General features: G+C 34.6%; 3 protein-coding genes and 3 long non-coding RNA genes across 9 annotated transcripts; all 6 read right to left on the minus strand.

Annotated features, from left to right (window-relative positions):
* Positions 1-1559: 1559 nt before the first annotated feature.
* On the minus strand, positions 1560-4530 carry LOC124433883 (glutamic acid-rich protein-like). The gene is made up of 6 exons (XM_046983733.1): positions 4496-4530; positions 4390-4418; positions 3157-3158; positions 2712-2888; positions 2350-2605; positions 1560-1864 (listed from the first exon to the last, which is right to left on the minus strand). The coding sequence occupies exons 4-6, from the start codon at positions 2797-2799 to the stop codon at positions 1696-1698; spliced, it is 513 nt and encodes a 170-aa protein (XP_046839689.1). The 5' UTR covers positions 2800-2888; positions 3157-3158; positions 4390-4418; positions 4496-4530; the 3' UTR covers positions 1560-1695.
* A 4712-nt stretch (positions 4531-9242) lies between these two features.
* LOC124433876 (DEK domain-containing chromatin-associated protein 4-like) lies at positions 9243-10675 on the minus strand. Of its 4 annotated transcripts, none has more exons than XM_046983720.1 (4): positions 10490-10675; positions 10334-10387; positions 10078-10198; positions 9243-9599 (listed from the first exon to the last, which is right to left on the minus strand). In XM_046983720.1, exons 1-4 carry the CDS (start codon positions 10575-10577, stop codon positions 9440-9442), a joined length of 423 nt encoding a protein of 140 aa, XP_046839676.1. In that variant the 5' UTR covers positions 10578-10675; the 3' UTR covers positions 9243-9439. The 4 variants fall into 4 exon arrangements, with proteins under 4 accessions (XP_046839676.1, XP_046839675.1, XP_046839671.1 ...); XM_046983719.1 differs by having other exon boundaries at positions 10078-10225; XM_046983715.1 differs by having other exon boundaries at positions 10078-10252.
* A 614-nt stretch (positions 10676-11289) lies between these two features.
* Positions 11290-14660, minus strand: LOC124433896. Its single transcript, XR_006944640.1, has 2 exons — positions 13124-14660; positions 11290-11905 (listed from the first exon to the last, which is right to left on the minus strand). It is a non-coding gene; the product is annotated as an uncharacterized LOC124433896 (long non-coding RNA).
* A 91-nt stretch (positions 14661-14751) lies between these two features.
* LOC124433890 lies at positions 14752-15857 on the minus strand. Its single transcript, XR_006944634.1, has 4 exons — positions 15788-15857; positions 15305-15391; positions 14960-15064; positions 14752-14827 (listed from the first exon to the last, which is right to left on the minus strand). It is a non-coding gene; the product is annotated as an uncharacterized LOC124433890 (long non-coding RNA).
* Positions 15858-16853: 996 nt separating this feature from the next.
* LOC124433882 lies at positions 16854-18672 on the minus strand. The gene is made up of 3 exons (XM_046983732.1): positions 17988-18672; positions 17734-17881; positions 16854-17256 (listed from the first exon to the last, which is right to left on the minus strand). The coding sequence occupies exons 1-3, from the start codon at positions 18073-18075 to the stop codon at positions 17097-17099; spliced, it is 396 nt and encodes a 131-aa protein (XP_046839688.1). The 5' UTR covers positions 18076-18672; the 3' UTR covers positions 16854-17096.
* A 1732-nt stretch (positions 18673-20404) lies between these two features.
* On the minus strand, positions 20405-25674 carry LOC124433885. Its single transcript, XR_006944632.1, has 11 exons — positions 25630-25674; positions 24273-24474; positions 23897-24045; positions 23735-23788; positions 23215-23612; positions 23044-23139; positions 22913-22951; positions 22486-22682; positions 21590-22422; positions 21425-21459; positions 20405-21314 (listed from the first exon to the last, which is right to left on the minus strand). It is a non-coding gene; the product is annotated as an uncharacterized LOC124433885 (long non-coding RNA).
* Positions 25675-26044: the final 370 nt, after the last annotated feature.

Raw genomic sequence — 26044 nt, forward strand, 5'->3', positions numbered from 1 at the left:
ACAAAAATTTTTTGGATCAATCTCTGAGCAAAATCAGTTTAAATTTTTCTGTTCTAAACAATGTCAATGTAATCTTTTGTCTAAATTGTCTTTACAGTTGAAATGCTTGCTATTTATACGCGATTTACTGTCGTGGTTTTCGGTTTCACTTTGCTACACTTGTAAGATGAGTCAAGTGGATTAAATACACCGAATATTTATTAACCAAGGCAAGCGCGCTTGCCTTCGGAGCTCAATTTGAACATTTGCGCATGCGTTAATCTAGATTTGGAGGCTTCTTATTCGAGGAATATCGAGAAAAGGCAAGCGGCGCTTCTAAGGGCGCCGCTTGATAGCGATTGGTCAACAGTCTTGTACGCTCGCAATTTTAAACACATATCAGCGTACGAATAATATTCGTATATTCAACACATTGGACATCCGAATTATTCACGCCGTTAATGTTATCGTTTATTAAAAGATGACTGAGAGCGAAAGGTAATGTTCTGATTTCTAATTCAAAGTAGTAGGTGCTTTACTGGTTATTTTATTATTTTCTGCGCACAATGTGCGTAAACAAGCAGGGGCCGCAGTCTGCAGAGATATCGAAATGCACGCAAACGTGTGTTGTGGTAAAGTATGACTAGCATTATGACCAAAACACTATGCTCTTGTCAGTCTTGTGTCGTTGAATTCGTAAATTAATGACTAAAAATAAAAGGTACAAGACACTAAGTAATAAATACGACTCTCCGATATTCTGAAACGTACGAGTCAGTGCCAGACACATTTTGAAGAACGGGAGAACACGTTGCCATGACGTCATTATACCAAAATATAAACATTAAACAACGCCATGGCCTCAGTTTGTAACACACCGTGCCAATTTTGTGCGCGAAACTGGCTGTTCTTAATTGTTATAATCACGACTGCTACAATACATTTCGCGCCTATTGTCTTGCAATTTATGTATGTAGAAGATATTATCTGTAGCATGTAATACAAGATTATGATATTGACAAGAGCTTTTTGCGTAGTAGTTTTGATATTTGTATCCGGTAGATATCATGTAACTGATGTAAGGTATAAATAAGATTGATGTTCCTATAAAATATATAGCATAGGAATTTTCATCCTTTTATGTTCTACTTCTACATTCGGTAATTTCACGACACCTGTACAACATGACTGAATGCATTGTGGAATCACTGTCAGCGCTTGCCTATTAAATTCGGTCACCGCACGCCACTGCATCTCATATAGTCAAAACAAATCCTTAACTGGCAAAGAAACGCCGAACGCTTTTGCCAACTACAGTGTAGCATTTTAAGAAATTTTCTGAATGAGCTATCGATTACATCATTGATAGTAGTGATAAAAAAATGCTTTATACAAACATGTTGACGATAATCTCACTCTCACTCGTCTTATTTCTACACAGATGATATGATATGTGAGTGAACTTTTTTATTTATATGATAGAACCACAAAGACATTGTAATTCTATGTAGGATTGTTGAGAAACAACCAAACGTCTTATTATTGAAATAAATAAAAAAAGACGATGAAGACACACAAAGTCAATGATCAATGCAAACATCTATTTTCTACAGGCAAATCATACAACAATGCCAATTTAAAGTACGTCTAGAATCAAATGAATGTTTCTTATTCATCGCTACACATTCCACAGGATCCTTACGGGTTTTTGCCATATTAGCCCCAATGACGACGCTTATGATGGCGACGACGTCTATGATGATGATGGCGACGACGTCTATGATGATGATGGCGACGACGTTTATGATGATGATGGCGACGACGTCGATGCCACCACCAAAAAGGCGTGCGTTTTTCTACACTTGGATCAGCTTTCACATCATTACTACAAAACACAATGTACGTGTAAGGAAAGGGTCACACACCCCAAAAACTTTACTTTTAAATGCAGTCGGTAAAAGTATTATATTAGTCGGCAGAAAAAATATCTTTGACGACTAAACATCAACATTACGGTTGATTTCGATAAAGCGTAAATAAGAAGTAAGAGACTAACATTTTCATATAAATCGAGAATAACATAAGAGCAAGAAATGAACAGTTCGAACAGCGCTACAGTAAACACCGAAGGGACGTCATTTAGTAGACCTTGAAAATTGTCGAGGTTTTGTTCTATAGTGTATTCGGTACTGGTTCGATGGCCAGTCGTTTGAAAGGATTACATCTCCCCCCTGATAAACATTATAAGGACGGCCCTGTTCGTGTTCATCAACTTTCATGGCAGAGACTAAATGTCAAGGCCAACTATAGCATACAAAACGAAGAATTTCGATGTCAGGAACGTAAACGTAGTAGATAAAGTTAACTTACATGCTCTCTGTGAGTTCACGATCATCACTTTGTTCTAAGTCATGTTCGGGGTCAGTTTCATCATCACTTTCTTCTTCTGGATTTTCATCATCAATTTCTTCTTCTGGATTTTCATCATCATTTTCTTCTTCTGGATTTTCATCATCATTTTCTTCTTCTGGATTTTCACCATCATTTTCTTCTTCTGGATTTTCATCATCATTTTCTACAAATTCTTCCTCGACAGTTTCCACTGGGGCGGTTTTTTCATCGGATTCTAAATGAAGAAACCATCATTCTTTCTTTAATCATGTACAAAAGCTGGTCAAGAGAAATGGTTGATGATAGATAAAGTATTTAATATATGAGCTTTGCATCATTACCTTTCATAACCCCATCTTCAAGTTTCGCTTGAGCGTAAGCAAAAGTGCAAAGCAATCCAAGAGCGATGACAAGATAGGTTATCTTCATGATTAACCTTTTTCTTGTTTTCTTCTGGTTCCAACAGCAGGATGATGAATGATGATTGAAGACAGCTTTTCGCCTCTTTTTATAGAGAGCTGCCACGAAAGAATATTACATATGTATTTTGAAAGAAACGTGAAAGAAACGTGAAACGTGTATTTTGAAAGAAAAGTCACAGCTTGAAAACATTTCTAGATAAATCATGCATGCAAACAAAAACCCAATCTCTACCGCTCATTACACATTTCATTGACGACAATTCTATCACGTTTCCAAAACAATAACATCCTTTTGCTTCTGTTAAAAACTTTTTGTTTCCACATATAGCTTTCGTATGCAATATTTCATTTGTTGTACACGTACGTCTACAGGAAGATATCAAAAATAGGGGTTTAATTAGGTTAAATTTCCTAAATTATAATTGAAGAACATCTCCCATATTTTAACCCTGTGCGTTCCAAGCTCTTTAGCTTTGTCATTTTTGTAGGCAAGCAACTGCAACTCCATATTACGATTTTTAACTACATAAAATGGTCAGTAAAGCCATTTACACGGATTAGCTACCATAGAAACTCATGACAAATTCAACTACTGGATCACGAATAAATGATACAATTCAAGACCCACATACTAACGCCATCAATACATGTTAAATGTGATAATCTAGGTCATTGCAACTCTATCATTGAATTTTTTTCCTGCTTTACCAAAATCGTTTTTTCATTATTTCTGCAGAAATCATACACATATATCTTTATTATTGAAATTCTGGCATAAAAGTTATCCACTCAAAGCATTTTCTATAGCCTGCATGTATTCGCTTAGAGGTATATAGCACCATGCCAGCAATTATTGAAAATGCAAATTTGTAAATGAAGTATAAAGTTATTACAAATAGATAATCGAACTTCAACACGCTATTGTGTGTGAACTACTATGTCTATATAACGGTATTCTTTCAGTTTGAAAAAATCAGGCTTGTAATTATCGAATGACATGTTTTCAATATCAAATGGAGACAAAACCAGCAAATACAAGGCTGATAAGCAAAGTTGGTAGGAATTGATGCTATTCACGTCAGACATACTAGCGGGCTGATACAAAAGAATATTCTATCAATGCTGGCGTGGGTAAATTCTATTGTTTAGTAAATCCCAAAAGATTAGTTGCAAAATAAGAATCATATATTTCATTTATTATGCATTAGCTCATGTGGGAATTTCACTGCTAAATAACCTCTGTATTGTAAAAGTGAAAATTTTAATAAAAAGAGCAAAGCAAGATGAGACATGGTCGGGAATAATCGTTTTTTCTTTCGTCATGCACTGTATTTTTAAATGCATTTAATATTGGCGATTGTCTTCAAACTCACTCAAATAATTTTAAGTAGCGAAATAAGTAAACTGGTTAATTAATTCCTGGTCTGTCAAGGAAACCTAATACGATGGTTTCTATTCTATTTCTCAAAATTAATATTTAGTTTTAAGAAAACTCAATTTTCGCTCTACATACCAATTGAAACTAAAGCACAATCAGTGAATATTGCAGAAGAAAACATGAAACCCACAACTATATCCATATTATCGCCATGCTTACATTAAACAACAGCAACTCGCAGCAACTTTCTAGAATCAAGTCATCAATCATTAAATCATACAACAAGTCGACGCAAACCTTTCAACACTTAAATGTCTTTTCACACCTTAATTTTGTCATTCAACTGGCGACGAAGGTTCAGTAGGGTTCACTACAATTACAAATACTTGTGAACGTGTACTATTGTAATTCAGTCATTAAGCATCACCAATGGCAAAAACTGCTGTTACAAAAACTGTGTATCTTGTTTTAACACAAATATTTCTATAACAATTAATCCACTTTCACCATTCTTTCAACGATATCTAACGCACTCTCGACTTCAAATAGTTTGTGTCTAAGTCAACAATATAATGCAATGTTTACATATTTTCAGGTCTGATTCATTCACCGCAGTTTCTAAAAGCCGATTTTAATATGAATCGTCTCCCGCTTTGCGTCTGTTGGTACGATAGCAGATTGACACGTATCGTCCTTAACTCCAACGTAATTACACACAATTAACCTCTTAAGGCTGAAACACACTAGGCAGTCGCTTTACGCAGTAGTAAAAATAACTTTTTCTTTGTACTTTAAATTCTCAAAAGCAAACTAAGCGTGCCCTCAATCGTATTTTTAAGAAAAAATATGATAAAAGTTGTGCTAGTGTCAATGTGATTACTAAAACCATGTCACTTGTAACGATTGCCGTTTATAGAAAACGTTTTACAATGATTCTGTTGAGTGTGTAATGCAGAAATGTTATTTCAAAGGATACGTGACTCATTCATTCATTCATGCATTATTCATATTTGTTAAGTTGATAAGATAAAATAACACAACTTATGTTACTGAAAAGTAAGCTAACATAAAATTACATATCCTAATTCAGCTAATATTTATTATGTTGGTTAAACCTGCACTATATTATAATTATTATGTGCTAAGAGTTATAAGAACACTCCCTTTCCTAATATAGATGCCAATTAATCAGTCTAAAATATGAAAGAGAATGTGATGACTACAAAACATTTAATGTGGCTAGTGTTAAACTTGGGTGAAATTAACAAAACGAAGGAAGATTCTGTAACTTTGTTCACACAAGTTATGTGGAATTAACGATAACAGCATACAATAAGTTTGAAACCACCGTTTGGAATCAAATGTATTCATTACATCTTACTTTTGTTATCACATTTTTGGAATTTAATCTTGCAAAATTTGTAAACAGAATTGATTCAAATGAAGTGCTTTCATTGTAATAAACTCTAAAGCTGTTCATTTTTAAATGAATTGGCCTCATCACCTTGTAACTCGAATGGTAATACAGAATAATATAATTTCATATTCTGCGTCACTACATATCTATTGCTTTGCGCGAGAAAAATTTAGTAGACTGGCACTATACCTTGATTGGTCCAAAAATACCTTATCTGTTATTAGATATCCACCAATACGGAAGCTAATGTCGAGGGTTTATGTAAATGCAAAATCATACAAAAGCATTCTGACTCATTTGAATGTCTTGACTGTGGTGAAGTTTCCTCCTTTAAAAAGTGATACATGACGAAAAACAAACTTTTCAAATAACGATGAAGTTAAGCTCCAAAGACGCAACCAAAGCAAGAATGTTCGATGACCGTACAACTTATTATCCATCAATGAAATCTAGTCGTCTTTTATAAGGCTTCCAAAAACCTGAAATAGTACGATAACATGAAGAGGATTAAAGATCATGATTTGCAAAATAATTTATAGTGATTTATGAAAATAGCCATGAGGTTGAATATACAAAGTCATACTTACACCTTTGAAGGCACCATTTGTTGTTCAAGTTGAACTTCTACATAAGAGATGATTGTACAAAAATACACTTTTAAAATTTCTTCTGATGTCAAGTTTCATATTTCCGCGCTTTCTGTTATGTCGATCTGATCATAATAACACAAAAGTGCGTGAGCTAACACAAATGCACCTTCAATCTTTGCATCTTCGTCTTCATCGTCTTCATCAATTGAGATCTCTTCAGGATTCGCTATTCTTGCCAACGCTTCTAAATTGTCCTCATCAGTTGCTTCGCCCTTAACACAAATTAAATTAACACAAATAAGACTCAGTACAGTTAATTTTAACTAAATCCCCAGGGGATGACAAAATAGTTAAACTACTACTGTGCTACTTACCGGAGTCAAGAAATGTTTCCTTTTCTGTCGCTAATTCAGCATCCGCAAACCACGGAAGCTTGCAGATTGTTTAATAAAAAAATTTTAAAGTGTTTGTGTTAGGAAAATACATAGTTTTGATATTTTCTATACTGGCAATCGGGGTGGTCAAATTAAGGTGAGCGACAAAATTTTTATTTGATAAGCCCGCGTCTTTCCCATTGAGTTCTATAATAACTGGAGCGGCTATCTCAAGCGCGGCCTTAGATATCTGATGATGCCAAAAAAATGGCGGATTTCCTCCGTTACCGCTGAGATTTACCGAAATTAACCGCTTTTCCGAAAATTTCACAATTTCCCACTCCCTCCTGAGGAAAGAGTGAGGAAAATGTATATGTGTATTTGGGATTCGGCAAGCAATTTTTTGATGAAAATCAAGGTAAAACCTTAAATTCATAACAGCGAGTCAACTGTGGTTGTCAGTTATCTGCTCCTACGAGGATGCATTTATAACTATCGACGAAAGAGCTATATGTCGGCTACACATGTATGAATGCAGATGTGCGTCGTTTTCTTACCAGCGTCAAATTTGTTTGATCGATTAAACTCTTTAGTCTATACAAAAAAGTATATCATAGTTCATCTCCACGGTTCACGAGAGAGAAGTCAGCTTATTTGTTATCATTGCTATTTTGCTTCTTTTCATGCAATGGGCAATGGCTTTTTTTGCCACAATTGTAGGATTTTTACTTGTTTCTTTAAAAAAGTACATATTAAATCTCTGGATATTTACGGATTTTCTGCAATTGAGTTTCATATGAAATTTCAAAAAGACTCAAGTCTGCATAGGTTTGGTAAATAAAAACAAACAATATTGAGTAGAAATTACTTTAAGTAACCTTTTTGTGATGTTCTGAAGTGCAACTGCATCAAATACTTGTGAAGTTGTAGCACATTTTGATTTTGTTGTATTGATATATGAATTGGGCAAAATGCAAATAATCATCAAAACACTTATGCTTCCAGTTATTATAGAACTCAATGGTCTTTCCGCTGACTAAGACAACCAAAATCCGCCATGTTTTTGACCACGTGCCGCGCGCTAATAATTTATAGTATATTGGTTGACATGTTCCCTCCAGGTCGAATACAACTCAATGAATACAACTTATTGATTAACTCACAAACATAGAAAATTTCATGAAACTCAATTATAAGCAAGTTTTAATCGCCATTAAATAAGATAAATTGTATTTTATCAATTTATTGATAAGTAGTAAAAACTAAGAAACAAGCTTTATGATTCCTTTTCGTTTTTGTGCAAATATTCTCTCCACGCGTGAATGTTTTTAATCAAATGAAAAATTTACGGATGTGAGGAAAATTTACAGATTTGTGTAAAGGCACTTGTTGTTGTTGTTGTTCGTCCATCGCAAGCGATGATGACCATGACCAGTTAACTCAAGTACTAGAAGATTGGGTACGGTGAGTTCTGAGGTGGCTAATGAGCCCAATCTTGGCACGGAATGCTCTTGAACACGAAGGGCAAACCAGAGATGCATCTGATGTTGAAGCACTGGCTGCTCTTGATTTCCGCAGCTCACGTTTCTGTTTGGCATCCACAGTCCGCCTTTCTTCTGATGCTTGACAGCCCTTAAAGATGAGATCGCGCCAGGTTGATCGGTTCCCTGCAAGTTTATCCCATGTTGCGGTGTTGATGTTAAAGGACTTCAGTGAGGTCTTTAATGTGTCCTTGAACCGCTTCTTCTGGCCTCCGACTGATCTTTTGCCGTTGGAGAGCTCACCATATAGCAGCTGCTTAGGTATCCGCTCATCTGGCATGCGAGCAATGTGGCCCGCCCATCGGATCTGTGCTCTCATCAGCAAGGTGTAGATGGATGGCTGGTTGGATCGAGAGGACATCTGTGTCTGGCACCTTGTCTTGCCACTTGATTCTCAATATCCGACGGAGACAGGTTGTGTGGTAGTGATTCAGCTGTCTCGCATGCCTCTGGTAAACAGTCCAGGATTCACATGCAAAAAAGGAGAGTTGGTAATACTATGGCAGAGTAGACCTTCAGTTTCGTTGCAGCGGTGATCCCTCTACGCTCCCAAACGTTTGTGCGCAACCTGCCAAATGCGGAGCTGGCCTTGGCGATCCGGTTGTTCACCTCAGCATCAATAGTCACGGCTCTGGAAAGAGTGCTCCCTAAATATGTGAATTTGTCAACTGTCTGCAGACGCTGTCGCTGTGAATGTTTTTAATCAAATGAAAAATTTACGGATGTGAGGAAAATTTACAGATTTGTGTAAAGGCACTTAATATCTTTGTAAAGTATCTAGCGTGGTATAAAGCGTGGTAAAGTCTTTAAATATCTTCCTACGAACGCACTATATATCTTTCTTATTTATTGCTTTGATTTAAGTTTTCCAAAGCCTTCTACATGGAAACACCCAACGACATATCATATAGTCAAAACAAATCCTTAACTGGCAAAGAAAACGCCGAACGCTTTTGCCAACTACAGTGTAGCTTTTTTAAGAAATTTTCCTGAATGAGCTATGGATTACATCATTGATAGTAGTGATAAAAAAATGCTTTATACAAACATGTTGACGATAATCTCACTCTTACTCGTCTTATTTCTACAGATGATATGATATGTGAGTGAACATTTTTATTTATATGACAGAACCACAAAGACAATGTAATTCTATGTAGGATTGTTGAGAAACAACCAAACGTCTTATTATTGAAATAAATAAAAAAAGACGATGAAGACACACAAAGTCAATGATCAATGCAAACATCTATTCTCTACAGGCAAATCATACAACAATGCCAATTTAAAGTACGTCTAGAATCAAATGAATGTTTCTTATTCATCGCTACACATTCCACAGGGTCCTTACGGGGTTTTGCCATATTCGGCCCAAAGACGACGACTGCGATTCCAATTACGACGACTGGGACCACTGGGACGACTGCGACGACGGGTACGACGAGTAAGACGAAAGCCCCAAAGAGTCGAGCGTTTTTCCACACTTGGACCAACTTTCATATCATTACTACAAAACACAATGTACGTGTAAGGAAAGGGTCACACACCCCAAAAACTTTATTTTTAAATGTAGTCGGTTAAAGTATTATATTAGTCGGCAGAAAAAATATCTTTGACGACCAAACATCAACATTACGGTTGATTTGGATAAAGCGTAAATAAGAAACTAACATTTTCATATAAATCGAGAATAACATAAGAGCAAGAAATGAACAGTTCGAACAGCGTTACAGTAAACACCTGAGAGGCGTCATTTAGTAGACCTTGAAAATTGTCGAGGTTTTGTTCTATAGTGTATTCGGTACTGGTTCGATAGCCAGTCGTTTGAAAGGATTACATCTCCCCCCTGATAAACGTTATAAGGACGGCCCTGTTCGCGTTCATCAACTTTCATGGCAGAGACTAAATTTCAAGGCCAACTATAGCATACAAAACGAAGCATTTCGATTTCAGGAACGTAAACGTAGTAGATAAAGTTAACTTACTTGTTCTCTGTGAGTTCACGATCATCACTTTGTTCTAAGTCATGTTCGGGGTCAGTTTCATCATCACTTTCTTCTTCTGGATTTTCATCATCATTTTCTTCTTCTGGATTTTCATCATCATTTTCTTCTTCTGGATTTTCATCATCATTTTCTTCTTCTGGATTTTCATCATCATTTTCTTCTTCTAGATTTTCATCATCACTTTCTTCTTCTGGATTTTCATCATCATTTTCTTCTTCTAGATTTTCATCATCATTTTCTACTAATTCTTCCTCGACAGTTTCCACTGGGGCGGTATTTTCATCGGATTCTAAATGAAGAAACCATCATTCTTTAATCATGTACAAAAGATGGTCAAGAGAAATGGTTAATGATAGATAAAGTATTTAATATATGAGCTTTGCATTATTACCTTTCATAACCCCATCTTCAAGTTTCGCTTGAGCGTAAGCAAAAGTGCAAAGCAATCCAAGAGCGATGACAAGATAGGTTATTTTCATGATTAACTTTTTTCTTGTTTTCTTCTGGTTCCAACAGCAGTATGATAAATGATGATTGAAGACAGCTTTTCGCCTCTTTTTATAGAGAGCTGCCACGAAAGAATATTACATATGTATTTTGTAAGATCGTAAGAGCACAATGGTTATAAAACAATTAATATAAACGACGATTTTTTTTAAAGCAAACATGTTTCGGCATACTTTATGCCATCTCCAGTGCGAAGTGAATAAATACAGGACGTTTACATGATAATAAGTTATAGTGATAAAAGGAAAAGTGGCCGGTGGTCTCCCCAATGTATCTGGAATTACATCCAGCACAAGAAAATTCATAAACCACGTTGGATTTTAAAAGAGTGGGAATGGGATCTTTGAAGCTGAAGTGATTTTTAATTTTAAAAGATGAAAAAACTAGTTTGATGTCTAAGTCTGTGCAGTAGCGTTTTATTAAGTTGTGTAATTTCCGTTCCGTGATTTGTGAAATGTAGCCTATGTAGGGTAGTTTGAAGAAGTAAGTCTCGAGTTGTGTGGGTTTATCACTATATCTTATTATCATGTAAACTTCCTATATTTATTCACTTCGCACTGAAGATGGCATAAAGTATGCCGAAACATGTTTGCTTCAAAAAAATTTGTCGTTTATTTTAAATGTCGTATTTTGTAAGAAACGTGAAGCATTTATTTGGGCAACAAAAGTCACAGCTTGAAAACATTTCTAGATAAATCATGCATGCATACATCTTTATTCGTTATTCTATTTACAGTTGCCTTAACGCTGGCAACTTTCATTATCACAAGTTAATTATTTTCAATTAAGTCAATAAACATTGTTAGTCTTTATCGTCTGTTTTATCTGCAGACATGACGTGCTGTAAAAGATTAAGCATCCGGCAATCTGTCTTTTTTATGCAAAACTGCGACTTTATACTCATTAAACATCTCAGGGAAATGTTTTTACCATGTACTAACAAAAGAAAACGTCTAACTTTCCATATACTTTCTGAATCTCTCCTGGTTTCACTTTGGCACAATTGGCTTCGACGTATAAATCTTTTCTGTGCTATTTTCTGCAGCTCTAACGGCGCACTCAAAGACTTTTACAAAAATACCATGTATAGACTGTCGATGGAGTTAAATCCAGGTGAAACCAAAAGATGTCGGAAAACACATAAAACGAAAAAACCCAATCTCTACCGCTCAATACACATTTCATTGACGACAATTCTATCACGTTTCCAAAACAATAACATCCTTTTGCTCCTGTTAAAAACTTTTTGTTTCTACTTATAGCTTTCGTATGCAATATTTCATTTGTTGTACACGTACGTCTACAGGAAGATATCAAAAATAGGGGTTTAATTAGGTCAAATTTCCTAAATCATAATTGAAGAGCATCTGCCATATTTTAACCCTGTGCGTTCCAAGCTCTTTATCTTTGTCATTTTTGTACGCAAGCAACTTCAACTCCATATTACGATTTTTAACTAAATAAAATGGTCAGTAAAGCCATTTACACGGATTAGCTACCATAGAAACTCATGGTAAATTCAAGTACTGGATCACGAATAAATGATACAATTCAATACCCACATACTAATGCCATCAATACATGTTACATGTGATAATCTAGGTCATTGCAACTCTATCAATGAATTTTTTTCCTGCTTTACCAAAATCGTTTTTTTATTATTTCTGGATAAATCATACACATATATCTTTATTATTGAAATTCTGGCATAAAAGTTATCCACTCAAAGCATTTTCTATAGCCTAAAGGTATTCGCTTAAAGGTATATAGCACCATGCCAGCAATTATTGATAATGCAAATTTGTAAATGAAGTATAAAGTTATTACAAATAGATAATAGAACTTCAACACGCTATTGTGTGTGAACTACTATGTCTATATAACGGTATTCTTTCAGTTTGAAAATATCAGGCTTGTAATTATCGAATGACATGTTTTCAATATCAAATGGAGACAAAACAAGCAAATACAAGGCTGATAAACAAAGTTGGTAGGAATTGATATTATTCACGTCAGACATACTGGGGGTCTGATACCAAAGAATATTCTATCAATGCTGGCGTGGGTAAATTCTATTATTTAGTAAATCTCAAAAGATTAGTTGCAAAATAAGAATCATATATCTCATTTATTGTGCATTAGCTGCTGTGGGAATTTCACTATAACCTCTTTATTGCAAAAGTGAAAATTTTAATAAAAAGAGCAAAGCAAGATAAGACATGGTCGGGAATAATCGTTTTTTCTTTCGTCATGCACTGTATTTGTATTTTAATTCCTGGTCTGTCAAGGAAACCTAACACGATGGTTTCTATTCTATTTCTCAAAATTAATATTTAGTTTTAAGAAAACTCAATTTTCGCTCTACATACCAATTAAAACTAAAGCACAATCAGTGAATATTGCAGAAGAAAACATGAAACCCACAACTATATCCATACTATCGCAGCAACTTTCTAGAATCATTAAATCATACAACAAGTCGACGCAAACCTTTCAACACTTAAATGTCTTTTCACACCTTAATTTTGTCATTCAACTGGCGACGAAGGTTCAGTAGGGTTCACTACAATTACAAATACTTGTGAACGTGTACTATTGTAATTCAGTCATTAAACATCACCAATGGCAAAAACTGTTGTTACAAAAACTATGTATCTTGTTTTAACACAAATATTTCTATAACAATTAATCCATTTTCACCATTCTTCCAACGATATCTAACACACTTTCAACTTCAAAGGTTTGTGTGTAAGTCAACAATATAATGCAATGTTTACATATTTTTAGGTCTGATTTATTCACCGCAGTTTGAAAAAGCCGATTTTAATATAAATCGTTTTCAGCTTTGCGTCTGTTGGTACGATAGCAGATTCACACGTGTCGTCATTAACTCCCACGTAATTACACACAATTAACCTCTTAGGGCTGAAACACACTAGGCAGTCGCTTTACGCAGTCGTAAAAATAACTTTTTCTTTGTACTTTAAATTCTCAAAAGCAAACTAAGCGTGCCCTCAATCGTATTTCTAAGCAAAAATATGATAAAAGTTGTGCTAGTGTCAATGTGATTACTAAAACCATGTCACTTGTAACGATTGCCATTTATAGAAAACGTTTTACAATGATCCTGTTGAGTGTGTAATGCAGAAATATTATTTCAAAGGAGACGTGACTCATTCATTCATTCATTTATATTTGTTAAGTTGGTAAGATAAAATAACACAACTTATGTTACTGAAAAGTAAGCTAAGATAAAATTACATATCCTAATTCAGCTAATATTTATTATGTTGGCTAAACCTGCACTATATTATAATTATTATGTGCTAAGAGTTATAAGAACACTCCCTTTCCTAATATAGACGCCAATTAATCAGTCTAAAATATGTAAGAGAATGTGATGACTACAAAACATTTAATGTGGCTAGTGTTAAACTTGGGTGAAATTAACAAAACGAAGGAAGATTCTGTAACTTTGTTCACACAAGTTATGTGGAATTAACATACAATATACAATAAGTTTGAAACTACCGTTTGGAATCCAATGCATTCATTACATCTTACTTTTGTTATCACATTTTTGGGATTTAATCTTGCAAAATTTGTAAACAGAATTGATTCAAATGAAGTGCTTTCATTGTAATAAGCTCTAAAGCTGTTCATTTTTAAATGAATTGGTCTCATCACCTTGTAACTCGAATGGTAATACAGAATAATATAATTTCATATTCTGCGTTACTACATATTTATTGCTTGGCGCGAGAAAAATTTGGTAGACTGGCACTATACCTTGATTGGTCCAAAAGTACCTTATCTGTTATTGGATATCCACCAATACGGAAGCTAATGTCGAGGGTTTATGTAAATGCAAAATCATACAAAAGCATTCTGACTCATTTGAATGTCTTGACTGTGGTGAAGTATCCTCCTTTAAAAAGTGATACATGACGAAAAACAAACTTTTCAAATAACGATGAAGTTAAGCTCCAAAGACGCAACCAAAGCAAGAATGTTCCATGACCGTACAACTTATTATCCATCAATGAAATCTAGTCGTCTTTATAAGGCTTCCAAAACCTGAAATAGTACGATAACATGAAGAGGATTAAAGATCATGATTTGCAAAATAATTTATAGTGATTTATGAAAATAGCTATGAGGTTGAATATACAAAGTCATACTTATACCTTTGAAGGCACCATTTGTTGTTCAAGTTGAACTTCTACATAAGAGATGATTGTACAAAAATACACTTTTAAAATTTCTTCCGATGTCAAGTTTCATATTTCCGCGCTTTCTGTTATGTCGATATGATCATAATAACACAAAAGTGCGTGAGCTGTCACAAATTCACCTTCAATCTTTGCATCTTCGTCTTCATCGTCTTCATCAATTGAGATCTCTTCAGGATTCGCTATTCTTGCCAACGCTTCTAAATTGTCCTCATCAGTTGCTTCGCCTTTAACACAAATTAAATTAACACAAAGAAGACTCAGTACAGTGAATTTTAACTAAATCACCCAGGGGATGTCAATTAAAAGCAGCATAGGTTAATCCATGAGACTGTTGAAATAAAGCCATAATTGTACCTATATACATGTCTGTGTTTCGCAAAAATTATCCATTGGTCACCTCAAATGTTCCTAAATTATCCACATAACTAGATGTCTGTGTTTTATAAAGGCTATCCATTGGTTACCTCAAATGTCCCTAAACTCTCCTCCAAATCAGCATACATTGACCAAACCTTCAGTGATATATGGAGACGTTTTTGAACAGATTCTGTCTAAATTAAACAAAAGAAGAAATGCAGTAACTAGCGTGATCCAAGGCATTTTTTAACATATACGCATACTGGTAATTCAAATACTTCACTGCGCATAATATAGAGTACGCTTGAAGTGAGAATGCTTATTTCATAACAAGTTGATTAATGTTGTTATCAAATTGCTCTACAAACACATAAAATACGTAGCATTTACAAAATTGCAGTTTTGAAAATTACACTGTAGAAAGGTATTTCCGGACCCTCTGTCACGTGACTCAAGCTTCACAGGTCCTTTTGAGGTTTGTGGCCTCGCAGTGTAAAATCCTTAAAAATATCCCTTGGTGTGACATGCTTTAATAAAACAAAAATACATCACCTCAGATTGCCGGATATCCTACAATGTCCCATACATACCTCATCATAAAAGCTAGTTCTGCTGGATGGCATTGCAGTTGCTTGTTTCATTACATCCAAAGCTTTTTTATAGTTTCTATACAAATAAAACGTAAGAAGTAAAGAAAGTCATGATTCGTCCAACATGAATAATGTAATAAGAGGTTTTAGCTACAAATTATTACTTTTTCTCAGAAAAGTTTGACGTTTTGATGCATTTCTTGAGTTGCGCTAATTTTTTTTAAATGCTTTGTTAAAAACTAAAACTGTGCTATGCAATTAAAATTTTTTAGATATTTTATACGCTAGGACTTGAAAAATGGAAACTAAAACAAAAGAAACTTCGAAGTGTATACCAGTTCTAACAAGATAAATGAAAAATGACTTTGAAAGTACATAAAAAGCAATAAATCAAAGCTTATACGTATAATAACTCACTCAAAGTGCGAAGATCATATCTTCAATTAATTTATTGATAAATAGTAAAAACTAAGAGACAAGCTTTATGATTCTTGTTCGTTTTTGTGCAAATATTCTCTCCACGAGTGAATGTTTTTAATGAAATGAAAAATTTACGGATGTGATGAAAATTTACAGATTTATGTAAAGGCACTTGATATCTTTGTAAAGTATCTAGCGTGGTATAAAGCGTGGTAAAGTCTTTAAATATCTTCCTACGAACGCACTATATATCTTTTTTATTTATTGCTTTGATTTAATTTTGCCAAAGCCTTCTACATGGAAACACCCAACGACATATCATATAGTCAAAACAAATCCTTAACTGGCAAAAAAAAACGCCGAACGCTTTTGCCAACTACAGTGTAGCTTTTTTTAAGAAATTTTCTTGAATGAGCAATGGATTACATCTTTGATAGTAGTGATAAAAAAATTCTTTATACAAACATGTTGACGATAATCTCACTTACTCGTCTTATTTCTACACAGATGATATGATATGTGAGTGAACTTTTTTATTTATATGACACAACCACAAAGACATTGTAATTCTATGTAGGATTGTTGAGAAACAACCAAACGTCTTATTATTGAAATAAATAAAAAAAGACGATGAAGAAACACAAAGTCAATAATCAATGCAAACATCTATTTTCTACAGACAAATCATACAACAATGCCAATTTAAAGTACGTCTAGAAGCAAATGAATGTTTCTTATTAATTGCTACACATTCCACAGGATCCTTACGGGTTTTTGCCATATTAGCCCCAAACATGACGACGGCGAGTCAAACTACGACGACGATGCCAAATAATATGACGAAGTCTATAATAATAATGGCGACGCCGCCAAAAATGCGAGCGTTTTTCTACACAGCGATGCCCCAACGACGATGACGGCGACGCCAAATACGACGACGTGGACGCCAAATACGACGACGAGGACGCCAAATACGACGACGCCAAATACGACGACAACGAAAGAGAGTCGAGCGTTTTTCTACACTTGGATCAGCTTTCACATCACTAATACAAAACACAATGTACTTGTAAGGAAAGGGTCACACACCCCAAAAACTTTACTTTTAAATGCAGTCGGTAAAAGTATTATATTAGTCGGCAGAAAAATATCTTTGACGACTAAACATCAACATTGCTGTTGATTTGGATAAAGCGTAAATAAGAGACTAACATTTTCATATAAATCGAGAATAACATAACAGCAAGAAATGAACAGTTCGAACAGCGTTACAGTAAACACCGGAGGGGCGTCATTTAGTAGACCTTGAAAATTGTCGAGGTTTTGTTCTATAGTGTATTCGGTACTGGTACGATGGCCAGTCGTTTGAAAGGATTACATCTTCCCCCTGATAAACGTTATAAGGACGGCCCTGTTCGCGTTCCTCAACTTTCATGGCAGAGACTAAATGTCAAGGTCAACTATAGCATAAAAAACGAAGCACTTCAATGTCAGGAACGTAAACGTAGTAGATGAAGTTAACTTACTTGTTCTCTGTGAGTTCACGATCATCACTTTGTTCTAAGTCATGTTCGGGGTCAGTTTCATCATTACTTTCTTCTTCTGGATTTTCATCATCATTTTCTACAAATTCTTCCTTGACAGTTTCCACTGGGGCGGTTTTTTCATCGTATTCTAAATAAAGAAACCATCATTCTTTCTTTAATCATGTACAAAAGCTGGTCAAGAGAAATGGTTGATGATAGATAAAGTATTTAATATATGAGCTTTGCATCATTACCTTTCATAACCCCATCTTCATGTTTCGCTTGAGCGTAAGCAAAAGTGCAAAGCAATCCAAGAGCAATGACAAGATAGGTTATTTTCATACTTAACTTTTTTCTTGTTTTCTTCTGGTTCCAACAGCAGGATGATGAATGATGATTGAAGACAGCTTTTGGCCTCTTTTTATAGAGAGCTGCCACGAGAGAATATTACATATGTATTTTGAAAGAAACGTGAAGCAGTTATGCGGGCAACAAAAGTCACAGCTTGAAAAATTTCTAGATAAATCATGCATGCAAACAAAAACCCAATTTCTACCGCTCATTACACATTTCATTGACGACAATTCTATCACGTTTCCAAAACAATAACATCCTTTTGCTCCTGTTAAAAACTTTTTGTTTCTACTTATAGCTTTCGTATGCAATATTTCATTTGTTGTACACGTACGTCTACAGGAAGATATCAAAAATAGGGGTTTAATTAGGTCAAATTTCCTAAATCATAATTGAAGAACATCTGCCATATTTTAACCCTGTGCGTTCCAAGCTCTTTAGCTTTGTCATTTTTGTACGCAAGCAACTGCAACTCCATATTACGATTTTTAACTACATAAATTAAATGGTCAGTAAAGCCATTTACACGGATTAACTACCATAGAAACTCATGGTAAATTCAAGTACTGGATCACAAATAAATGATATAATTTAATACCCACATACTAACGCCATCAATACATGTTAAATGTGATAATCTAGGTCATTGCAACTCTATCAATGAATTTTTTTCCTGCTTTACCAAAATCGTTTTTTTATTATTTCTGCATAAATCATACACATATATCTTTATTTTCTAAATTCAGGCATAAAAGTTATCCACTCAAAGCATTTTCTATAGCCTAAAGGTATTCGCTTAAAGGTATATAGCACCATGCCAGCAATTATTCATAATGCAAATTTGTAAATGAAGTATAAAGTTATTACAAATAGATAATCGAACTTCAACACGCTATTGTGTGTGAACTACTATGTCTATATAACGGTATTCTTTCAGTTTGAAAATATCAGGCTTGTAATTATCGAATGGCATGTTTTCAATATCAAATGGAGACAAAACAAGCAAATACAAGGCTGATAAACAAAGTTGGTAGGAATTGATGTTATTCACGTCAGACATACTGGGGGTCTGATACCAAAGAATATTCTATCAATGCTGGCGTGGGTAAATTCTATTATTTAGTAAATCTCAAAGATTAGTTGCAAAATAAGAATCATATATCTCATTTATTGTGCATCAGCTCATGTGGGAATTTCACTATAACCTCTTTATTGCAAAAGTGAAAATTTTAATAAAAAGAGCAAAGCAAGATAAGACATGGTCGGGAATAATCGTTTTTTCTTTTGTCATGCACTGTATTTTTAAATGCATTTAATATTGGCGATTGTCTTCAAACTCAATCAAATAATTTTAAGTAGCGAAATCAGTAAACTGGTTCATTAATTCCTGGTCTGTCAAGGAAACCTAACACGATGCTTTCTATTCTATTTCTCAAAATTAATATTTAGTTTTAAGAAAACTCAATTTTCGCTCTACATACCAATTAAAACTAAAGCACAATCAGTGAATATTGCAGAAGAAAACATGAAACCCACAACTATATCCATGCTATCGTCATGCTTACATTAAACAACAGCAACTCGCAGCAACTTTCTAGAATCAAGTCCTCAATCATTAAATCATACAACAAGTCGACGCAAACCTTTCAACACTTAAATGTCTTTTCACACCTTAATTTTGTCATTCAACTGGCGACGAAGGTTCAGAAGGGTTCACTACAATTACAAATACTTGTGAACGTGTACTATTGTAATTCAGTCACTAAGCATCACCAATGGCAAAAACTGTTGTTACAAAAACTATGTATCTTGTTTTAACACAAATATTTCTATAACAATTAATCCATTTCACCATTCTTCCAACGATATCTAACACACTTTCAACTTCAAAAGTTTGTGTGTAAGTCAACAATATAATGCAATGTTTACATATTTTAGGTCTGATTTATTCACCGCAGTTTGAAAAGCCGATTTTAATATAAATCGTTTTCAGCTTTGCGTCTGTTGGTACGATAGCAGATTCACACTGTCGTCATTAACTCCACGTAATTACACACAATTAACCTCTTAGGGCTGAAACACACTAGGCAGTCGCTTTACGCAGTCGTAAAATAACTTTTCTTTGTACTTTAAATTCTCAAAAGCAAACTAAGCGTGCCCTCAATCGTATTTTAAGCAAAATATGATAAAAGTTGTGCTAGTGTCAATGTGATTACTAAAACCATGTCACTTGTAACGATTGCCATTTATAGAAAACGTTTTACAATGATCCTGTTGAGTGTGTAATGCAGAAATATTATTTCAAAGGAGACGTGACTCATTCATTCATTCATTTATATTTGTTAAGTTGGTAAGATAAAATAACACAACTTATGTTACTGAAAAGTAAGCTAAGATAAAATTACATATCCTAATTCAGCTAATAATTATTATGTTGGCTAAACCTGCACTATATTATAATTTTTATGTGCTAAGAGTTATAAGAACACTCCCTTTCCTAATATAGATGCCAATTAATCAGTCTAAAATATGAAAGAGAATGTGATGACTACAAAACATTTAATGTGGCTAGTGTTAAACTTGGGTGAAATTAACACAACGAAGGAAGATTCTGTAACTTTGCTCACACAAGTTATATGGAATTAACAACATAATCACATACAATAAGTTTGAAACTGCCGTTTGGAATCAAATGTATTCATTACATCTTACTTTTGTTATCACATTTTTGGGATTTAATCTTGCAAAATTTGTAAACAGAATTGATTCAAATGAAGTGCTTTCATTGTAATAAACTCTAAAGCTGTTCATTTTTAAATGAATTGGTCTCATCACCTTGTAACTCGAATGGTAATACAGAATAATATAATTTCATATTCTGCGTCACAACATATTTATTGCTTGGCGCGAGAAAAATTTGGTAGACTGGCACTATACCTTGATTGGTCCAAAAGTACCTTATCTGTTATTGGATATCCACCAATACGGAAGCGAATGTCGAGGGTTTATGTAAATGCAAAATCATACAAAAGCATTCTGACTCATTTGAATGTCTTGACTGTGGTGAAGTTTCCTCCTTCAAAAAGTGATACATGACGAAAAACAAACTTTTCAAATAACGATGAAGTTAAGCTCCAAAGACGCAACCAAAGCAAGAATGTTCCATGACTGTACAACTTATTATCCATCAACGAAATCTAGTCGTCTTTTATAAGGCTTCCAAAAACCTGAAATAGTACGATAACATGAAGAGGATTAAAGATCATGATTTGCACAATAAATTATAGTGATTTATGAAAATAGCTATGAGGTTGAATATACAAAGTCATACTTATACCTTTGAAGGCACCATTTGTTGTTCAAGTTGAACTTCTACATAAGAGATGATTGTACAAAATACACTTTTAAAATTTCTTCTGATGTCAAGTTTCATATTTCCGCGCTTTCTGTTATTTCGATCTGATCATAATGACATAAAGAGCGTGAGCTGTCACAAATTCACCTTCAATCTTTGCATCTTCGTCTTCATCGTCTTCATCAATTGAGATCTCTTCAGGATTCGCTATTCTTGCTTCTAAATTGTCCTCATCAGTTGCTTCGCCTTTAAGACAAATTAAATTAACACAAATAAGACTCAGTACAGTGAATTTTAACTAAATCACCCAGGGGGTGTCAATTAAAAGCAGCATAGGTTAATCCATGAGACAAAAGTACTTGCTAAAGCAATAAGCCGCGATCCATTAATTACTTGACAAAAAGAACATCACGTTTCGGCTTCACTTGATTCTTTTTCGCTTGTTCAGCCATTGCTCGAGCTTGTTTTTCCAAATTCTCCATGTCGTCCGCAGACACACCGGTCGCTGCATCTGTATAAGTAAATAAGTACATCTACATTTGTCAACAAAAAATATTTAGCGGCTGTGGTGAAAAGGGAAAGAAGTGTGATGTGAGTAGATTCAATACACTTAAGTTTTCCTCGCATAGTCGTATAACTCACCAGACATTGCTTGAGATGCAGCAAGCATTTGAGCGGACATGAAGATAACCTACATGTGAAAAAATGAGAAAAATTAGGTGAACGCATATATGCATGTCCGTATAATTATCAAATAAATAGCTTAAAAAAACAAGTGTGTAATTGCACATGCCATTTCATCAACACCTGCGTATTATACATGGCCTGTACGCTCCTTTTAATGCGTAGCATCTCACGAAAAGTGTCTTCGTTACCATGATGAAAGTCGTCTTACCATCACGAAAAGTGTCTTCATTACCTCACGAAAAGTGTCTTCGTTACCTCAAAGTCATGCCAAGTCTTCCAAAGGATGCTGTCGTCTAAAATAAAACCTTATTTCATTTGGCCAAAAGATATTAATAACTGTCTTTATGGTTACTCACCTGTCCATAGTTGACCCAAACTATCTGTAAATCGTCTCAAGCCACCACGAATCAGCAACTTTTAGACTTTTAACCCAAACATTTGAGGAGATTATTATCAGCAAAGTTTATTATACGTATATCAGTATGAAATACTTTTTTGATTAAAGCTACTTGTTGGGATTTTTGGAGATTAGCTGACATAGTTCGTGCCACAACTGAAAATTTATAAGAAACATTTCATTTCCTTTTCATCCTGCTTAAACATCAATGAAATATCTAATATGCAGCCAGATTATAGCTACGTAGGTAACCTAGCAACCTGGATTGCACTGCTCCGTGTAACTTGGCAATGATTCTTCAAACATAGCCAGGTTGCCTGGCCAGCTGACTTCACCATCAGTCAAGGTTTTTTAATAAAAACAGTAAATGACAAACATAACTAAACCTGATGATTTGATTTTCCCTCTTTTGACACAAACTTATCCTGTTTATAAAATATAAAAAAAATTCATTAGATATTCAAGGTATGATCAATTTATCCTGATTGCTCTTACCAAAAGATATCAAATAACTAACCTGATTGACAATAGTTGCCAGTCTTGTAGCTGCCTCGTCCAACCTTCCAACACTTTAGAGATAGTCTAAATAATCTTCAGTGTTGTTGGATTGTAACTAAAATGAAATCTTGGTGAATCAAATTGTATGTGGACAGTGATATGGAAAAGTGATATGAAAGTCTAATTTAACCTTTAGATATCTTCTGTAGACACCGACGGCCGTCTCAGGAATCGGATAAGAACGAACAAACTTCAAGTAAAGGGGTCATATTCTATAATGTTTAGTTTATTGGCAATGCCCTCAAAGCACGATCAAATGTTCTTTTTATAAGAGTGATAAGAGGTTGGTCCATTAAAAACTGGCAATAATCTAACCATATACTTGGCATCTGCATGAAACGAAGAAAGTTGTTTATGCCTCAAATGGAAAAAATATGGTTATCTAATATCTACTTGTCTAAAAGTTCAGCTTCTTTCTTTGAGTAAAAGTTTTTGCGTAATGCATTGTTATTTCTGATCTTGCACACGAACACAAGAGCACGTTCAAAGGTGTTGTTTACATCTTCAAAACAAGTTTCTGTGATTGGTCTGAAAAGTGTAAAAACAATGTGTATCCTTGTCCAATTGCGTATGAATAAGTTTTGCTGCATTCAAAATTTTCTATTACATGCTAACACACACTCAACTCTGTGCATTACTGTAATACTTACTTTCCACATACTTGCTTTCTACACTCTTTCAAGTAATTATATCAAAGTTTGTAGCTATATGGAAAATTAAAAAAAAATGTACAATAGCATTTACAAATCTGTTTGCCATACCAACTTCAATAATAAACATATTATTTTAAAAGGAATGAAATATATGTTTACCTTCCTGCAAGCTCTTTCAAAGCTCATTCATAAACAAGATTCAAGACAGATTTTGGTGCGGACTTCTTGTGCTAAAGATATCGTGACCAACATTTTACAGAATATGGATTTCTCAGAATCTCCTCTTTGTAAGGAAGATCTTCTTCTTCCTATGATTTGAACAAAAATAATAACAAAATTGTTTGAGGGATGTAGAAAAAAAGGGAAATAATACTGTTGGCGAAGAAGTTGCGCCAGAATGTCATGATATGGTTTGCTTTGGTTGGTGCAAAAAGATTATTGATAAATTATAATAAAGGAGAGATTCTTTTAGTCTAGCAGAAACTTCTCACTAAAAACATCTGTCACAACTATAGCAATTGATGGATGTACTTACAATTATAAGATTCTTGCTGATATTGGAAGAAACAGGCATTTTTTCACAATTCTCGATCAAATCCAACAAACCAAATTTGTGTTTCTAATTAGAGCAATGGTAGCCTGGGAACGACTGTGGTGGTAATCGAATAGGCGGGGGGAGGGCTCAGTCATAATGATAGTAAAGTTGGTAAAGTCCTTTTCTTCAAGCACTGAAGGCACTTAATAGTAAACAATTAATAGTAATATTAGTAAAACATGTAACAGAATTTTATGTTTCTGTTATTTTGATCTGATCATAATGATATAAAAGTGTGTAAGCTGTCACAAATTCACATTCAGTCTTTGCATCTTCGTCTTCGGTCATACCTCTCTTCCTCTCAACCTTCATTGCAGTCTAAGTCCTGGACATCACCTTTGCACTAGCATTGAATCTAGTCCTTGCTTTGTTTATACCTCTTTTCCTCTCGACCTTCATTGTAGTCTTGGTCCTGGAGATCTCCTTTGCACTAGCATTGAATCTAGTCCATGCTTGGGTCATACCTCTCTTTCTCTCAATCTTCATAATAGTCTCAGTCCTGGACATCACCTTTGCACTAGCATTGAATCTAGTCCTTGCTTGGGTCATACCTCTCTTCCTTTCTACCTTCATTGCAGTCTCAGTCCTGGACATCACCTTTGCACTAGCATTCAATCTAGTCCTTGCTTGGGTCATACCTCTCTTCCTCTCAACCTTCATTGTAGTCTCAGTCCTGGACATCACCTTTGCACTAGCATTGAATCTAGTCCTTGCTTGGGTCATACCTCTCTTCTTCTCGACCTTAATTGTAGTCTCAGTCCTAGACATGACCTTTGCACTAGCATTTAATCTAGTCCATGCTTGGGTCATACCTCTCTTCCTCTCGACCAGTAACACTAAGTAATACTTTAAAACAGTTTGCATAAATCAACTTTCCAATTTCATTATAATTGTCTACACTATACAGTCAGTCAAATTGAGCAGGCAAGCAGTTTAATAGTTATTTCTATTATACTGAATGCACCATAGTTCCCATTAATTTTGCATGGCACTGCATTCAATTTTAACACAACTCTGTTGTGAACTTTCCCTTCATATTTTCAAAAAAATTATGAACAAATTCAGCTCATTTTTGGGAGATAAACTCAAATCAAATCAGGAGAGTTTTGCTTGATCATGATACAAGATGGATGCAAAACTCGATAAAAATTGGCAGCTTCGCCTCGTCTGGCGAGCGATAAAGTGAACAACAAACAAGACTGGACCAAAATAACTTTAAATTAAAACTTAGTAGTAGAAACACTCTTCATGTATCGTGTTAAAAACAAAATAGTTAAACTACTACTGTGCTACTTACCGGAGTCAAGAAATGTTTCCTTTTCTGTCGCTAATTCAGCATCCGCAAACCACGGAAGCTTGCAGATTGTTCAATAAATAAAATTTTAAAGTGTTTGTGTTAGGAAAATACATAGTTTTGATATTTTCTATACTCGCAATCGTGGTGGTCAAATTAAGGTGGGCGACAAAGTTTTTATTTGATAAGCCCGCGTCTTTCCGCTGACTTTGACAACCAAAATCCGCCATGTTTTTGACCACGGGCCGCGCGCTAATAATTTATAGTAATTTGGTTGACATGTTCCCTCCAGGTCTTATAGAACTCAATGAATACAACTTATTGATTAACTCACAAACATAGAAAATTTCTAGAAAGTCAATTATAAGCAAGTTTTAATCGCCATTAGATAAGATAAATTGTATTTTATCAATTTATT

Source organism: Xenia sp. Carnegie-2017, unplaced genomic scaffold, assembly GCF_021976095.1.
Source record: "Xenia sp. Carnegie-2017 unplaced genomic scaffold, XeniaSp_v1 HiC_scaffold_14, whole genome shotgun sequence".
NCBI lineage: Eukaryota > Metazoa > Cnidaria > Anthozoa > Malacalcyonacea > Xeniidae > Xenia > Xenia sp. Carnegie-2017.

Excerpts from the sequence above, each read along its gene's own strand:
- LOC124433876 (XM_046983715.1), bottom strand. The coding sequence starts at position 10,577 with ATGAAAATAACCTATCTTGTCATCGCTCTTGGATTGCTTTGCACTTTT. Across the intron at positions 10,388-10,489 it reads TGAAGATGGGGTTATGAAAG|AATCCGATGAAAATACCGCC; the intron begins GTAATAATGCAA and ends TTCTTCATTTAG. Across the intron at positions 9,600-10,077 it reads CGTGAACTCACAGAGAACAA|TAATGATATGAAAGTTGGTC; the intron begins GTAAGTTAACTT and ends TGTGTTTTGTAG.
- LOC124433882 (XM_046983732.1), bottom strand. The coding sequence starts at position 18,075 with ATGAAAATAACCTATCTTGTCATTGCTCTTGGATTGCTTTGCACTTTT. Across the intron at positions 17,882-17,987 it reads TGAAGATGGGGTTATGAAAG|AATACGATGAAAAAACCGCC; the intron begins GTAATGATGCAA and ends TTCTTTATTTAG. Across the intron at positions 17,257-17,733 it reads CGTGAACTCACAGAGAACAA|TAGTGATGTGAAAGCTGATC; the intron begins GTAAGTTAACTT and ends TGTGTTTTGTAT.
- LOC124433883 (XM_046983733.1), bottom strand. The coding sequence starts at position 2,799 with ATGAAGATAACCTATCTTGTCATCGCTCTTGGATTGCTTTGCACTTTT. Across the intron at positions 2,606-2,711 it reads TGAAGATGGGGTTATGAAAG|AATCCGATGAAAAAACCGCC; the intron begins GTAATGATGCAA and ends TTCTTCATTTAG. Across the intron at positions 1,865-2,349 it reads CGTGAACTCACAGAGAGCAT|TAATGATGTGAAAGCTGATC; the intron begins GTAAGTTAACTT and ends TGTGTTTTGTAG.